The sequence below is a fragment of the Canis lupus genome, chromosome 14 (genome assembly GCF_048164855.1).
Source record: "Canis lupus baileyi chromosome 14, mCanLup2.hap1, whole genome shotgun sequence".
Taxonomy (NCBI): domain Eukaryota; kingdom Metazoa; phylum Chordata; class Mammalia; order Carnivora; family Canidae; genus Canis; species Canis lupus.
This window is the reverse complement of record NC_132851.1, coordinates 50,292,430-50,309,525: the sequence shown is the minus strand read 5'-3', so window position 1 is coordinate 50,309,525 and position 17,096 is coordinate 50,292,430. Positions and strand designations below refer to the sequence as shown.

Genomic DNA, 17,096 nt, shown 5'->3' with positions numbered 1-17,096 from the left:
TTATTTTATCTATTACAATATCTAATACAGATGTGTATATGCACAACTATGCATGGAACTAAGACTAGCAATTAAATGAAATGCAACAGTTAATCCTTAAATTTCATTTCAGATGAAAGTTTAAAAATTTATCTCAAATTGATGATACAAAACATAGCTTGAAGCCATGAAGGAAATTAAGATGAAATAGATGGATTATATACGATCTAAGGATTTATGGTTTAGCAGTAGAAACTATGTAAATAACTATCAGGACAGAATCTGATATTACATTGAGATATTAGCTAATAGTAACAGGTGACATTTATTGATACTTACTTTTTATCAGCACAGTACAAAGTGCTTTATATATGCATTATCCTATTTAAGTCTCATGACTACCTGGTGAGGGTGGGTGCTATGACCATCATCACTACCCGATAGATGAGGGAATGTATTCTTCTAGGATTTTTCCTTGTAAACGCTAAATCCCATAAATCCTAAATTCCTGTCACCTTAAGTCTACTTACTAAATAATATACTTTTTGCCTTACATCTTTAGCCTTTGGTATTTCTTCTACCCGCCACTCCTATTATCTGTAACTATCTGAGACTTTAGGCGAACACAAATGCAATAGCCCTCATAAAGGCTTTGATGATGTTGAAGCCAGAATTATTCTCACTCATCTCTGGGCCTTTCAGTATGGCTCAATTTGGGATTTAAATCTGACTCTACCATCCATTAACTATGGGTTCTTGGTCATGTTACTCCACTTCTCCAAGCTTTGATTTTCTCATCTATAAAATGGCAATGACAATAATAGTAGTATCCACTATATGAAAGAGGTATCATTTCCACTTTTCAAATATGAAAACTGAGGCTCAGAGAGGTTAAATGACTTGCCCAAAGTCATACAGCTTAACCTGAAGCCAAATTATGAACCTGTTTCTAACTCTGGTTCCCATGCTTAAATCATTCCACTGTACTATACTCTATTCCGTTCAGTTACTCTCATCTGTAAAAAACAAACAAAAAGCCTAAAAAAACCCCTGCCTTACTCCCAAACAAAAGAAAAACTAATGCCTCAAAACAATAAAGCAGAAATATAAAATAAGCAGGAATAGCCATATATACTTATAAATATTATTCCTTTGTTCCTCACAACTCATTAATCTGGTCTGTACTTTATGGAAATTTCCTCCTGCACTATAATTAGAAAATCTGTAGTCTTTCTAGAGGACTCTTTTGGAGAAAAGCAATATACATAAAGATGTACAATCTAGGGTGGTGAACAGAACTAAGCATACCTGAAGTAAGTTTTCCTCTTCACATAAGTGTTTATCAACCTTCTTGTAGAGGTTATCTAGACCTTTTTTCACTTCCTTTCCAGGATACTCTTTAATGACTTTACGAAGTTCTTGTTTGTTAAACGCAAGTTGATAGCTTACTTCCTCCTCTCTTATACCCTGTGCTACTCGAGCTTCAACGCCTTCAAAGAAGTGCTTCAAGGAAATGAAAAAAGAAAATGTGGTATACATATACAATGGAATATTATTCAGCCATAAAAAAGTAATCCTGCCATTTGCAACAATGTGGATGAAGCTAGAGAGTATTGTGCTAAAGGAAGTAAGTCAGAGAAACTTCCATATGTAGAACTTAAGAAACAAAACAAATGAACATGGCAGGGGGGAAAGAGAAGCAAACCATGAGAGACTCTTAACTACAGAGAACACACTGAGGGTGGCTGGAGGGGAGCTAGGTGGGGGATTGGGTAAATGGGTGATATGTATTAAGGAGGGTACTTGCTGTGATGTGCACTGTTGTACGTAAGTAATGAATTATTAAATTCTACACCTGAAACCAATATTACACTCTATGTCAACTGGAATTTAAATAAAAACTTGAAACTACAGAGAAGAAAAGAAACTAAAATAAATAGATAAAAATAAAACTTAATAAAAAGAAATACTGGTTAAGCCTTGCTTTTATTATCATTTAAATAAATTTTAAAAACCCTACTTAAAAGTAGTATTTATTCACAGTGTAAAACTCAGAAAATATATAAAAGTATAAAGGATAAAATAACAATCAGCTATTATTCCACTCAGAGATAATCAGTGTTAACATTTTAGATTTCCTTCTATGTCTTTTTTTTTTTAAACACTCTATTTTTTTAAAGTAGTCTCTACATACAAGTAGGGCTTGAACTCACAACCCCAAGATCAAGAATTGAATGCTCTACCAACTGAAGTAGCCAGGTGTCCCTCCTTCTAGTCTTTTGATGTGAATACATAAATGAAATTATAATATTATATGTTGTATTTTCCATGTAATATTTATGTTTTTTCCAAAGTATAAATTTTAATGGCTGCATAATATTTCATCTAATGGCTGAACTATAATTTTTTTGAACTACAATTTATACATCCATTTCTTCATTATTGAATATTTAACATTTTTCACTTTTTTTCAGAGTTGGCAAAATCTACTCAGATTAAATTTATTGTAAACACAATTGTCAAAAATATCTTTCATACATAACTATTTACCCACGTTACTGATTACTTTTTAGCATGAATTTCTATAATTCCTCAGTTGAGAAGTATAATTTCAAGTATTCTGAAAGTTCTTCATATACATAAATTGCTTCTCAGGAAAGTTCAATCAATTTTTATTTCTGTCAACAGTTCACGAGACTACTGTTTACCATATTATCATCAGCATTATCACAATTTAAAGAAATCACTGCAGCTTGATGAGTGAAAAAGATTTATTTGTTGTTTTATTTCACAATTCTTTGGCTACAAATGTAGTTAACCAGCTTTCATATATTTCATAGTATAGGAGTATACTCATATACTCATAGCATATTCAGAACCTTTATCCATTTATTGGGGTCTTAGTAGTTTTCATATAGATTTTAACAAGGTATTCTATATTTTATATTCCTGACTACTAGATTGTTACAAATATTCATCTCAGGTTGTCTTTAAAATGTATTTGTTTTTTAAATATGCAGTTTCATTGATTGGCATGCCTTTATTTGACCACTATACAGTATAATCTAATACTGAAGAGCTTACACTCTCTCATTACTTTTCTCTAAAATTTTCTTGACAATTACTGTTTGTTCTTCATTAAATTATCATCATTATGTTTTTGCTAATAATTGTTTTGACAAGTCTATTCCTGGTACTTTAAAATTTTGTTTCTACATACACTTTTAATTAGTTATTATGACATACAGGAAATAAATTGGTTCTTTATATATTTATTTTGAATCCTGCTACTTTATCATAGGTCAGTAATTTCAACCTATCATATACAGGTAATTTTAATCTTGACTCTCCTTTCATTTTTTTAGAGAGAGAGGAGACAGAGAATAGGCCTGTGTGTGTGAGCAGGGAGGGGAGGGGCAGAGGGAAAGAGAGAGAGAATCTTTTTTTTTTTTTTTTTTTGAGAGAGCGAATCTTAAGTAGGCTCTACTCGCAGCACGGAGCCTGATATAGGGGCTTGATCTCATGACCTTGAGATGATCTGAGCTAAAGTCAAGAGTCAGATGCCTACCTAACTGAGCCATCCAGGTGTCCCATTGATTCTCCTTTATATATCTTTTATTTATGTTTCAGGTCTTACTGCATTGATTAGAGCTTCCATAACAATGTTAAATATTAAAAGGATCCAGCAATGTTTCTGCTTTAAATTTGGTTTTACAGGGAATGCCTCTGATGCTGCAGTTAAATATCATGCAGGATTTAGATTCCTTTTACCCTAAAGGAATATCTAAATTCTTAAGCTTTAGAAGGAATTGGTTCTGTATTTGATTAAATATCTTTTGTGTTTGTTGCTGACAACAGATATATATATATATATGCATTTTAAAGATTTCATTCATTCATTCATTTATAGAGCATGCAAGGGGGGGAGGGGCAGAGGGAGAGAAAACTCAAGCAGACTTCTGCTGAGTGCAGAGCCTGATGTGGAGCTTGGTCTCACAATCCCTGAGCTTGGTTTCAACCTGAGCTGAAACCAAGAGTCAGAGGCTGAACTGACTGGGCCAGTAAGGTGCCCCCAAAACATCCATAATTTCAACAATCAAATATGCTCTGAGGAATGACTCAGTTCAAGAAAGGAAGGGAAAGAAAAAGGCAATGAAAAAAACAATTTTTGGTTTTCCTTTTCTCTTAAGTTTTTGAAATCTTCATCTGAGCTAAGGTTAAAGATCAGCCATTGGTGAGGTATGAAATACGAGCATCTGGTATAACGCCTAATCTAGGTTCATCCCCCAGCTTTCCTACTTGCCCATTATTATAACTTCAAGCAAGTTTATTTACTTTCAGTTTCTTCATACGTAAAATGGGTTGATACTACATTATCATATGTCATTGTTTACAAGTATTAAAAGAAGTAACGTATAAAGCATCTAGCAGCATCTTAGTACACTGGAACCTTTGATACCTGGGTCCCTTCTTCCTTATTCTTCACATCAATACATGACCAAATTTAGGATGAATGTCTAATTGTGTTTTTATATGTAAATATATGTATAGAGGTTCAAAATCAGGAATATAATACTAAATGAAAATATACTTACATTTAGTTTTTCAAGAGGTTGTCCTAAAGAGTAAATGACGTAAGACTGAAGGTGATCTGTGTATTTTTGTTTGGCTTCTTTTTTTTCAGCTTCTAGACATGAGATTTTCAAACGAGAAAGTGTTGCAAAAATATGGTGAAAATTTTCCATCATAACTACATCCCTGGGGGTCTTCTGGCTTTCATTTGCTACTTTCTCCACTGAAATCAAAAAAGAAAAAAAATAATATCCTGACATGAATATTAGCTATAAAAATATTTACATGATTTTTTCATTTCTAAGTTTAAGAAGGAACATATTTGTGGACCTAATAAAACATATGGAAGGGTCTTCATATGTACCTAGCCCTAATAAAAAAATCACTCTGAAATAGTCATACATATATATATATGGAAGTGTTATATATAATCAAGGTGGCTTTTCAAATCAGTGGAGAAATGATGAATTACTCAAAATGTGTAAGGACAACTAGCTGGACTTTTTGAATACACTAATAAATCTGGATTCCTATTTCTCATTTTCAGCCAAAGAAATTCTAAATTGCTCAATTACATATGAAAAAAGCAAATAAATATAATCATAAGTATTAAGGCAAATAAAGCTAATTAAAAAAATGATTTTGTGATAGCATGACATTTTTACAAATGGTCCAAAACTTAGAAATCATAAAAGGAAAGCTGGATAAATCTGACATGAAAATTTAAAGCTGCTGCATGATAAAAAAAAAAAAACCAACAAAATAAATTTTAGTCTATTAGGCTGACAAAGAATAAAAACTGATAATACTTACTGATATTCAGCATTAATGAGATGTGATGAAAACTTTCACCAACTGCTAGAATACTAAACTGGTATAACCTCTCTGTGAGGCAGTTTGGCAAATGCCTTGAGATATATGCAAACCTTCTGACCTGGTAATTCCATTTCTAGTAATTTACACCAAGGAAATTACTCGACAAGAATCCAAAAATATATGCAAAAAACTGGAAATAAACTAAATGCCTATTAATAGATTTGATAAATGATATATGAAATACTATGTAATCATTAAAAATGATTATAGCTACAATATAAATTGACAAGGAAAGGCATTAGAATTATAGAGTAGCAGATTCCAAAACAGAGTGCTAGGTATGATAAAAACTTTTGTATTCAAGAACACACACACATACACACAATAAGCACATATACACGAAGAAGTACTGAAAAGTTTAGAATGGCAAAAATTAAATGTTATCTCTGCCTGGTGAAATTACAAATTATCTTTATTTTCTTCTTCATTTTTAAAATCTGTTTTTTGATTTTGGGGGGTATATAATGAGCATATATTACTTTACAGTCAGATGAAGCAAATCTACTTTGAAATAAATTTTTCTTTCTTTTTTTTTTAAGTAGGCTTCATACCCAGCATGGAGCCCAGTGCAGGGTTTGAACTCATGCCCCTAAAATACAGACCTGAGCTGAGATTAAGAGTGATGCTTAACCAACTGAGCCACCCACATGCAAGCTACTTTGAATTTTAAAAGAAATATCAACCATACAGTCAATCATGTAATTTATCTATTTTTCCTCTAGATATGCTTCCATTGAAAATGTTATATGTAATTGGTAAGAGGATTCCAATTTCTGTCAATTATTTTAGCTTTTAAAATTTATGAATATATGCAATCAGATCATTTATTTCAAACTAAGTGGCACATCATACTCTTTCTGTAACTTACTTGTGGGATCTGACACAGAAGACAGTATTTTAGCATTAACCTATCTTATGTGTGAAAATCTCATGTCTAGAACCTTTCATATCTCAGATATGAAAACTGAGGCCTAAAGAAGCAAACTGATTTGCTTAAGGTTACATACACATCACTGTCTATCATCACCAGAAGACTCTTGATAAAATGCAAATGTAAAATCTCATTCTTTTAAGTTTGTTTATTTTTATTCATTCATTCATTCATTCATTCATTTATTTATTTTATTTATTTATGATAGGCACACAGTGAGAGAGAGAGAGAGGCAGAGACATAGGCAGAGGGAGAAGCAGGCTCCATGCACCGGGAGCCCGTCGTGAGATTCGATCCCGGGTCTCCAGGATCGCGCCCTGGGCCAAAGGCAGGCGCTAAACCGCTGCGCCACCCGGGGACCCCCTTCTTTTAAGTTAAAAAATTTTTTATTCGGGGATCCCTGGGTGGCTCAGCAGTTTTGCGCCTGCCTTTCACCCAGGGCACGATCCTGGAATCCTGGGATCGAGTCCCGTGTCGGGCTCCTGGCATGGAGCCTGCTTCTCCCTCCGCCTGTGTCTCTGCCTCTCTCTCTCTCTCTTTCTGTCATAAATAAATAAATAAATAAATCTTTAAAAAAATTTTTATTTGATAAACTCAAACCAATATATATTCCTTAATAGGAAAGTTGAACTTTTTTCATGTGTTTTCTTTCTTTTCTATTATTTTATTCATTGTCATTATTTGATTATATAGGACTTCCTTATATCTTAACCAATTATCTGAGATAAATTAAATGTGTAATAAGTATTTCATTTTGTCAAAAACATTGAAAAAATTTTTTTAAAAAGGTCAATTTTTGTGATTAAAAAAGGAATTCCAATTTTGCATAGTGATAATCCCAAATGAACCTTAAGACAGAAGTGGTTCCTGATTAATATGAATAGGTTTTATGTACTGCTTATTTTTCAGGTTCAAGAAATATCTACTTTCAGAAAACTTAAAAAAGATGACAATATGGAAAATAAACATATCTATAAAATAATACACATATCCTCCAACTAATGAGTTACCATAAATACTGAAAACAATGAAAAAATTCTTTAGAACATAACAAAAGCTTACCATTAACAAATACTCCTCTGATAAGTTTAGTATATGCTTTATCTAGATCTCCACGACGTTCAGCATTTTTAAAAATCGATTCTGCGAGTCCAGCAAATTCTTCAAATTCAGCAACAAATGGAAGAATTCCTACTTTACTCTTCTTTGAGATTTTTACTTCTTCCATTTGCCTTATTTGGTTACTCTACAGTTAGGCAGAAAGCAAGGGAGAGAAATAGCCAAGCAACTTATAAATAATATAATCATAAGCAAACATATACATCATAGAGGCAGGACATAATTTAGTACCTCAAACTTTTTTTTGGATGTTTACTAATTACAGATTAATACAATAGGGATAACTAAGAAACACTATTTTTATAGATTAAAAAGTACATATATATATATTTTGTTGTTGTTAGGGAAGGAGAGACAGAGAGAGAAAGAGAAAGAGGGTGAGGGGCAGAGAGAGAGAGAGAGAGAGAGAATCTTAAGCATGTAGCCCAATGTGGGGCTCAAACTCACAACCCTGAGATCATGACTTGAGCTGAAATCAAAAGAGTCAAAAGCTTTAACCAACTTGCGAGTGCTTCAAAAGTACATATATTTTAAGAAAATAAAGTCGAGGAAAAAAGCTAAATTATTTAAAACAAGCTACAATCAAGTTTTTGTTCAAAGTGAAAACAAGCTATAGTTCTATCATTCATGAAAGAGAAGTATAAGGCGATTGTTCATTTTAAGGCAGAGTAGATACCAGAGCATGCACAGGATTTCTCTAGGTTATTTCTAATTGGTGGCCATGTGGCCAAGTTTGGAATCATAGTCATTTCCAATTTTCATTAGCCTAAAAATCTGTGCTTGGAAAGACCAGATTTCTGGTCTTGGAAAGACCAGATTTCTTTAATTTCTGGATATAAAAACAGAGAGGGGGAAAAGGCATTTCTACAATGGGTATACACTATATAGTTTGCCATGTATCTATTAGTTACATTTTCTACTTACTCTACTTATTTCAGCACAGTGCTTGTGGATGATGGTGACAAAATACAAAAGGGATGTCTCATATAGACAAAACCTAGATATTTGGGTCCAAAAAAGATTCATGAATTCAATTATGGTTCTGTGTACTTCTCAGAGGGACCTAGGTTAGAATTACACTGCCAAATGCTACTAAACATTTTTACTTCTATCTAGAATTTCATAAATGATTTTGAGGATGTAACTTGAAAATCATGACATGTGGCTTAAAAAAAGTAGTTATTTGTAGGCTACAGGCATTAGTATAGCAAATCCCATGGAGTACTATCAACCATTTGATACTATCTTAACTATTACAGCACACCCGTTATTGCAATTCACTTTATTACAGTTCACAGATACTGCATTAAAAGAATTAAAAAAAATTCTTATAAATTGAAGGTCTGTGGCCATCCTGCACTGGCAAGTCCATGTGACACTGTGGTAACTGTTTGGCAATATATCAAACTTTTCCATTATTATTTGTTATGGTGATCTGTGACCAGTGATTTGTTTAGGGTGCCACAAACTGTGCCCATATAAGATGGCAAACTTAATCAATAAATGTGTGTATTCAGACAGCTCCATCAATCAGCCATTCCCCCAGCTCTCTCCCTCTGCTTAGGTCCAGAAACAGTTTTATTCCCTGAAATACTGTATTGGCATGAGGCCAATTAATAGCCCTACAATGGCCTCTAAGTGCTCAAGCGAAAGGAAGGGTCTCATGCCTCTTACTTTAAATCAATAGCTAAAAAATGATTAAGCTTAGTGAGGAAGGCATGTGAAAAGCTGGCAGGCCAAAAGCTAGGCCTCTTGTGCCAAACAGTCAAGTTGTGAATGCACAAGAAACTTTTTAAAGGAAATTAAAAGTGCTACTCCAGTGAACACACAAATGATAAGAAAGCAAAACAGTCTTCTTGCTCATATGGAGAAAGTTTTGAGGTCAGGATAGAAGACCAAACCAGCCCATACTATTCCCTCAAGCCAAAAAGCCCAATCCAGAGCAAGGCCCTCTTTTGCATGAAGGCTGAGAGAAGGGAAGAAAGGTGCAGAGGAAAAGTCTGACGCTAGCAAAGGTTGGTTCATGGGATTTAAGAAGCCATCTCCATAACATAAAGTGCAAGGTGAAGGAGCAAGTGCTGATGGTGAAGCTGCAGCTAGCTACTCAGAAGATCTAGCTAAGATCTTCTTCAAGATGACTACACTAAGCAACAGATTTTCAATATAGACAAAACAGCCATATTTTGGGGGAAGATGCCATCTAGGATTTTCAAAGCTAGAGATGTCAATGCCTGGCTTCAAAGCTTCAGGGGACGCACTGACTCATTTGTTATGGGCTAATGTAGCTGGTGACTTTAAGTTGAAGCCAATGCTCATTAACTATTCCCCAAATCCTAGGGCCCTTAAGAATTATGCTAAATTTACTCTGCTTGTGCTCTATAAATAGAACGACAAAATCTGGATGGCAGCTCAGCTGTTGATAACATGATTTATTGACTGTTTCAAGCCCACTGTTGAGACCTACTATTCAGAAAAAAAGATTTCTTTAAAAATATTACTGCTCATTGACAATGTACCTGGCTACCCAAGAGCTCTGATGGGGATGGACAATGAGATTTAATGTTGTTTACATGTTTGCTAACACAACATCCATTCTGCAGCCCATGGATCAAGGAGTCTTTTCAACTTTCAAGTTTTATTATTTAAGAAAAATATTTTGTAAGGCTAAGCTGCCATAAGTAGTGATTCCTCTGATGGATCTGGGCAAAATAAAGTAAAAACCTTCTGGAAAGCATTTCACCATTCTAGATGCCATTAAGAACATTTGTGTTTCATGAGAAGAGGTCAAAGTATCAACACGAACAGGTTTCTAAGCCTCATGGAGGACTTCAGTAGAGGTAGTAACTGCAGATGTAGTGGAATTAGAATTAGGAGGGGAGCCTGAACATGGGACTGGAATTGCTGTAACCTCATGATATAACTTTAATAGATGAGGAGTTGCTTCTTGTGGATGAGTCAGGAAAGTAGTTTCTTTTTTTTTTTTTAATATTTATTTATTTATTTATTTATTTATTTATTTATTTATGAGAGGCAGAGACGTAGGCAGAGGGAAAAGTAGGCTCCCTGCGGGGAGCATGATGCAAGACTCAATTCCAGGACTCCAGGATCATGACCTGAGCCAAAGGCAGATGCTCAACCACTGAGCCACCCATATGCTCAAAAAAGTGGTTTCTTGAGAGGGAACCTATTCTTGGTGAAGAGGCTGTGAAGACTGTTGAAATGACAATAAGAGATTTAGAATATTACATAAATTTAGTTGACAAAGCAGTGGCAGGGTGTGAGAGGATTATCCCCAATTCTGAGAGAAGTTCTGCTGTGGGCAAAATGTTATCAAATATCTTTGCATGCTACAGAGAAACTGTTTCTGAAAAGAAGAGTTGATTTATGGGGCAAACTTCATTATTGTCTTATTTTAAGAAATTGCCACAGCCAACCCAACCTTCAGCAACCACCTCCCCGATCAGCCAGCAGCCATTAACATGGAGTGAAGACCTTCCATCGGCAAAAAGATTATGACCCACTGAAAGCTCAAATGATGCTTAGCATTTCTTGGCAATAAAGTATTTCTAAATTCAGTTATGTACATTGTTTTTTAGACATAATGCTACTGAACACCAATAGACTACAGTATAATATAAACATAACTTTTATATGTACTGAGAGACCAAAAAATTCATCTGAATTAACTTCATTTCAATAACTCCTTGCTTTATTGTGATCCTTGCTTTATTGCAGTAGTGTGGACCAAGTGAACCTGAAGAATACTATGAGGTGTTCCACTGCATCAGTATTGTAATTGTGAGAAGTAAAAATGGATGCAGTAATAGAGGGTAGTGTAAGACTGTAGGTGCTGGAAACAGACTGGGTATGAATACTAATTCCATCACTCTTTACTGTTGACCTGGGAAAAATAACACAACCCCTCAGAATCTATCTTATGTAGGGGAGAGGAAGTTGTGAAGATCAGATGAGGTTAATATGTGCAAGGTGCTTAGAACAGTGCCTGGTATACAGTAAGCACTAATTTATGAATGCTGGTCTATGGCCATTATTAAGCTACATGAGGATTTTTCTTCAGTGCGCCATTTAAATGCACAGGATATAATTATAGCCCGAATATACTTAAACTTTAACAGGAAATATCCTAAATGAAAAAAAAAAATAATCCTAAATGATGCTTGGTTGTAATTGGTACAAGAAAAAGACAATGCATTTATTTAAGAAATGAGCCATGAGTGTGCTTGGGTGGCTCAAGTCAGTTAGCCATTGGCTTCTCGGTTTTGGCTCAGGTCATGATCTCGGGGTCATAAGACTGAGTCCTGTGTTGGGCTCTGTGCTAGGCTTAGAGCCTACTTAACATTCTCTCCCTCTCTCTCTCTCCCTCTGCCCCTTCCTCTCAACTCACACACGTGTGTGTATGCTCTTTCTCTCAAAAGAAAAGCCATCAATGAACTAAATCTTATAAAAGCAAAATTTCTCTCAAGCTCAATGTATGCATTATTTGCAGCAGATTACTCGACATAGAGGTTATTCAGTGATTAAGACTACAAGTTGGATGCAAGGCACACATCACTATATTACTTATCCATCCCTTGTCCATGGCAATTTAACCAAATCATATCATTCTCAAAGGTTTAAGAGCACAAATCCATATCACTATAGTGTGAAGAATTTTGGAAAGTAAATTAAATGCAGATCATAATGTAGGGCCCAACTTGGTAGTACTTGATTTCTTACTTAATTTTTTTTTTTTTAAGATTTATTTATTTCTGGAGGGTATTATGCTGAGTGAAGTAAGTCAGTCGGAGAAGGACAAACATTATATGTTCTCATTCATTTGGAGAATATAAATAATAGTGAAAGGGAATATAAGGGATGGGAGAAGAAATGTGTGGGCAATATCAGAAAGGGAGACAGAACGTAAAGACTGCTAACTCTAGGAAACGAACTAGGGGTGGTAGAAGGGGAGGAGGGCGGGGGGTGGGAGTGAATGAGTGACGGGCACTGGGGGTTATTCTGTATGTTAGTAAATTGAACACCAATAAAAAATAAATTAAAAAAAAAGATTTATTTATTTGACAGAGAAAGAGCACAAGCAGGGGGAACAGTAGGGAGAGGGAGAGGGAGAAGCAGGCTCCCTGCTGAGCAAGGAGCCCCATGTGCGGCTCCATCCCAGGACTCTGGGATCAGGACAGGAGCTGAAGGCAGACTCAACGGACTGAGCCACCCAGGCACCCCTGTCACTTTCTAACTAGCTCTAGCACAATTTAGGCTAGCCTCCTTAGTCTTGTTGTGTTCTTTGAAGAACAGCAGATACTTTGAGCTTGGCCACTAGGTGAAAGAACCAAACTCAGGTGCTATCTGTTCCATTTGCTACAGCCATCTGACATTCATGCTTTTGGGTCAATACAAACAAGCCCATTCACTACCTTTTCAAGGCATGCCTTAGATCCTAGTCTTGTCCCAAATACCAAAATGTACTGAGTACACACTATTCACCAGAAGCTGTGAGAAGACAGGAGTTAAAATAGGACACAGAGAGATGTCCCTTTAGTGGCAAAAGAAAAATCCTTTAGATTTTATGAGAAAATACTGAGTTTATACCTTTGTCTAAGTTAATTTTACTTTGTTTTCCCACTGTTCTGTCTTGAATAACATGAACATTCTTTAATAAACTATTATTACTTGCCACCACGGCGGCAGCAGCACCACCATTATGAGCTATCACTAAGGCCTTACTTCTATGCAAGGCAGTGTGTGCTAATAAGCACTTTATTTGAACCCACATCTACCTCTACCTGATACTACATCCTATACTTTTAACAATTATGTTGTGTTGGATTAACAGGTATTATATAAAGTTATATTTTACTAATAAAAGCAACAAAGCCTTCATAGGCTGGAAATGTACAGTGTCTCATGATTTAGTGTTTCTACTGGGTCACATGGGACTCATTATCTTAGCCTTTGGCCACTCTTCATTCTCCCTTTGGTTCTCAGCTTGCAGTCAGATCCTCTAGGTTTAGTATCACCACAGGAGAAGGTGGGAGAGGGAAGAGGATAAGGGTCAAATTTCATAGTATTTCAAATACCAAGAGAAATCATGTGGTAAGGAGAGGACTAAGAAGGTGACATTTAGGTTTCTATAGATAACGTAGGTTGCCTTCATACTTTAAAAACTCAATAAATATTTTCCAAAAGTATAAAAATGATGTGGATTTTACCTGCCCTTAATATTTTTATCTCCTATTATTTTATGAATATTCAAGAGCTGGATATAACTTAGAAGTTACATAGTAGAAATATTCAGATGATAGACATCCACTTTTACACACTAACTAGAAGCTTTGATTTTAGAACCTGGCCCAGCCCAAATCATATCTACAAGCTTACCAAAACCTAGTGAACAAAAATAAAGTTGTTAATGATTTTTCTTTCCTATTAGAAGGAAGAACATAATGATTGCTGGAAGTTATTATAAGAAAAATGTACTCTCTATTTTTTTTAAAGAATTAAAAAAAAAAGATTTATTTATTTATTTGGGATGGTGAAGGAGGGCACTGAGCCCAGAGCTCAATGTAGGGCTCCATCTCAGGACCCTGAGATCACAAACTGAGTGGAAACCAAGAGTCAGATGCTTAACCAACTGCACCACTCAGGTGCCCCAAAGAACAATGGATGCTTAAAATAAAGCAATATAATTATTAATTAAAGCTATTAAGTGAGTAAACTAAAACAACTAATTAAGTCAATAATTTAAACAATTAAAATAATCTAATTATTAATTTTCCTATTAGAACATATTTAAAAAAGAACAACAATAAATCCAAATGATAGTTTCAATTGTTTTATGTGATTTATGATCACTAATCAGTTAACTGAGATTTCAGTCACCTAGTAGACCTCTCAAGCAGCTGCTACCTCAGTGCCACTTACTCCAGAACTTGCCAAGATTCATACACAGTGTAGAAGGGGAAATGGCTAGCACCGTAGCACCCAACTAACTCTGTTCACATAAATTGCAGCCAATACTCTACTTCAGGACTTTGAGGGATGGGAATAGTAGATCCTCCAATGAAAAACTGGAAATCTCTTGATTTAAATACATTTACCTATTTCTTGCAACGATTAGAATTCTAAGTGATTTTAAAAAAACAAACTTACAATGCATTTGTCAAAGTTCCTTTTGACAGTCACCAAAACATTTCCTAATGTCGTACTCAGAAAAGAAGCAGGGTCTACATTTTGTGCAGTCCACACATGATGACTCATCTTGACAAGCATGTAAAGGGAGTTAAAGCTATCAATTTTATCTCCTAATGCAATTAGGTTGTTCAGTTCTGGCTCAATACAGCGAAATATTTTAATCATCATTTGACGGATCATATCTTTCCTGTTCAGAAAACACACAAAGTATAGGAATTTATTACAGGTTTCTATAACTTTAATCTTTATTTTTAACTTTAATCCACAGTATATACACAAAATAACTAAAATTTTATATCTTAATTAAAAATGTCCATTCATGATGAACAATTTCATCATACAGCAGTTTCCAACATAAAAATATTTTTTGAAGTTTTATTACTCAAAATATAACTTTGTATCATGTGTAAAGCTGGATCCTGAAATGTGCTTTGTAATTTCTGAGAAATATCCTGCAATTCAAATGCTACTTCTTACCAGCAAACATTAAAATTGATTGCATTTTTGTGTGTGTGTGTGTGATCACTACAGCAAAAAAGAGCTAAAGGGTCAGACAACAGGACGAATTTCAACTCAGACCTTTAAGGCACTGGGCAGACATGTCAGTGTTCTGAGTGTTGTGAAATACCAGAATCATCTGGCTCCTCAGTGAACAGTACTCCTTCTTCCCTTCAAAATAAACAACGGATAGTAACAAATACATACTCAGATGAAACAGGCAGTGGCACACCAGCATTATGCTGCCGGGAAAATGGTCCTCCATCGAGGTCCTCTGCTTCAGTCTGCAAAAATTATTCAGGTACTTTACATAATAAAAGACCAACAATTTGACTAGTTTATATAGCAAAAGCCTGCTCAGTCTTAAAATTCCTAGGAGAGAATAGATTATGAAAAATAATGATTTTTAAAGGTAGTATTACTGATAAAACTATATAATTTAGTATGTTGTTTAAGAATGTTTATAAAATGTTTTGTTCTTAGATTTTATCTGAGAATTATTGTGGGCTGAGAAGATAGGCTTGTGTGTCCCATGAAGGGAAAGTGTGGACAGAGAAATTACAGAAGGCTCTGAGGGGCTGTGGGAATGGGGGGAAGGTAGCTCAAAAAAACCCAGAAACAACTTTTAAGAGAGAATTTTAAAAATTAAAGAAATCTCATTAATCATTCAAATAAAACTCTGGCATTAAAAAAAATGCTATTAAAAACCCTTAGAGGGGCACCTGGGTGGCTCAATTGGTTAAGCCTCTACCTTTGCCTGAGGTCATGATCCCGGGATCCTGGGATGGAGCCCCACAAGGCAAGGGGCCCTCTGCTCAGTGGGGAGTCTGTTTCTCCCTCTCCCTCTGCCTGTGCTCCCCCTGCTTGTGCTCTCTGTTAAATAAATAAATAAAGTCTTAAAAAAAATTCTTAGGCTAACAAGCCAACTTACTACCATCATCATCTATAACAGCAAATTCATTTTATGATTGCTTTTTTTATGTTGACTCTGTTTTTTTAAGATGACCTGATATTTTTTTCAAGTAAGCTTTACACTCAACATGGGGCTCAAACTCATAGCCCCGAGATCAAGAGACATAATGCTCTATCAACTGAGCCAGCCAGGCATCCCAAGATGACTTTAATTTAAAAAATCACTTTATTTGCATTGTGCTTTTAAGTTTTTCAAAATATTGCAGCAGTCTCTCATTTCTTACATATGTGCCACCTGAGAGGCATGCTGAATAGGGATTATTATATTCATTGTACAGATAAGGAAAACTAGGGATTAAATAATTGGTTTAAAGTCTCATAGCTAGTTAGTAACAAAGACATAGGAAAGATTCAGATTTGGGGCTTGTTTCTTTCTTTTTCTTTCTTTTTTTTTTTTTTTTTGCTAGACCATGGTATATACACTGAAATATCTTTTTTCTTTTTGGCAATTATATTTTTTCTTTATGCTAAAATTGCTTTTTGAATAATATTTATTACAAAGTAAATTCAGACATTTTCCCCTCACTAATTTAGAGGAGTATTAAATCTGATGCTCAAACTCTAACTATCACTGTTTTTTTATTATCTTCTGGTATGATAAAAACTACTGAAAAAAATCCTTACACTGTGAATTTTTTCTTTTTTCTCTTCTGATATTGAAATTGTGACAATAAATTAATTAGGCTAATTATACTGCAGATCATAAATATTAGCCAATAAATAAATGTGAGCCATACCATAGTTCCAGGCATACTTTGATGTTGCTGTAGTTTGAAAAATTTACTTATGAAGTCCTGTTCTGCCAGACACAAGGGCTCTAGTTCACTTAGTACCTGTTCAAAGATCTGAAGAAAACAAAAATGAACTGCATCAAATGCTTAAAAAACTGCCACATTTAATTCACTTTTCTGTAGGGACCATAGATACTTTATCTATAATCTCA

At 34.8% G+C, this 17,096-nt stretch overlaps 1 protein-coding gene across 8 annotated transcripts in view; it reads right to left on the bottom strand.

Moving 5' to 3' along the window:
* Positions 1-17,096, bottom strand: part of EXOC1 (exocyst complex component 1) — a 67,107-nt gene that overhangs the window by 1,403 nt on the left and 48,608 nt on the right. For all 8 annotated transcript variants that reach the window (XM_072775115.1, XM_072775117.1, XM_072775119.1 and 5 more), the window contains 6 exons: positions 16,891-16,998; positions 15,389-15,465; positions 14,642-14,870; positions 7,421-7,604; positions 4,575-4,774; positions 1,288-1,482 (listed from right to left, as the gene is read on the bottom strand). In XM_072775115.1, the coding sequence (XP_072631216.1) occupies positions 1,288-1,482; positions 4,575-4,774; positions 7,421-7,604; positions 14,642-14,870; positions 15,389-15,465; positions 16,891-16,998 (993 nt within the window). The remainder of the gene's footprint in view (positions 1-1,287; positions 1,483-4,574; positions 4,775-7,420; positions 7,605-14,641; positions 14,871-15,388; positions 15,466-16,890; positions 16,999-17,096) is intronic.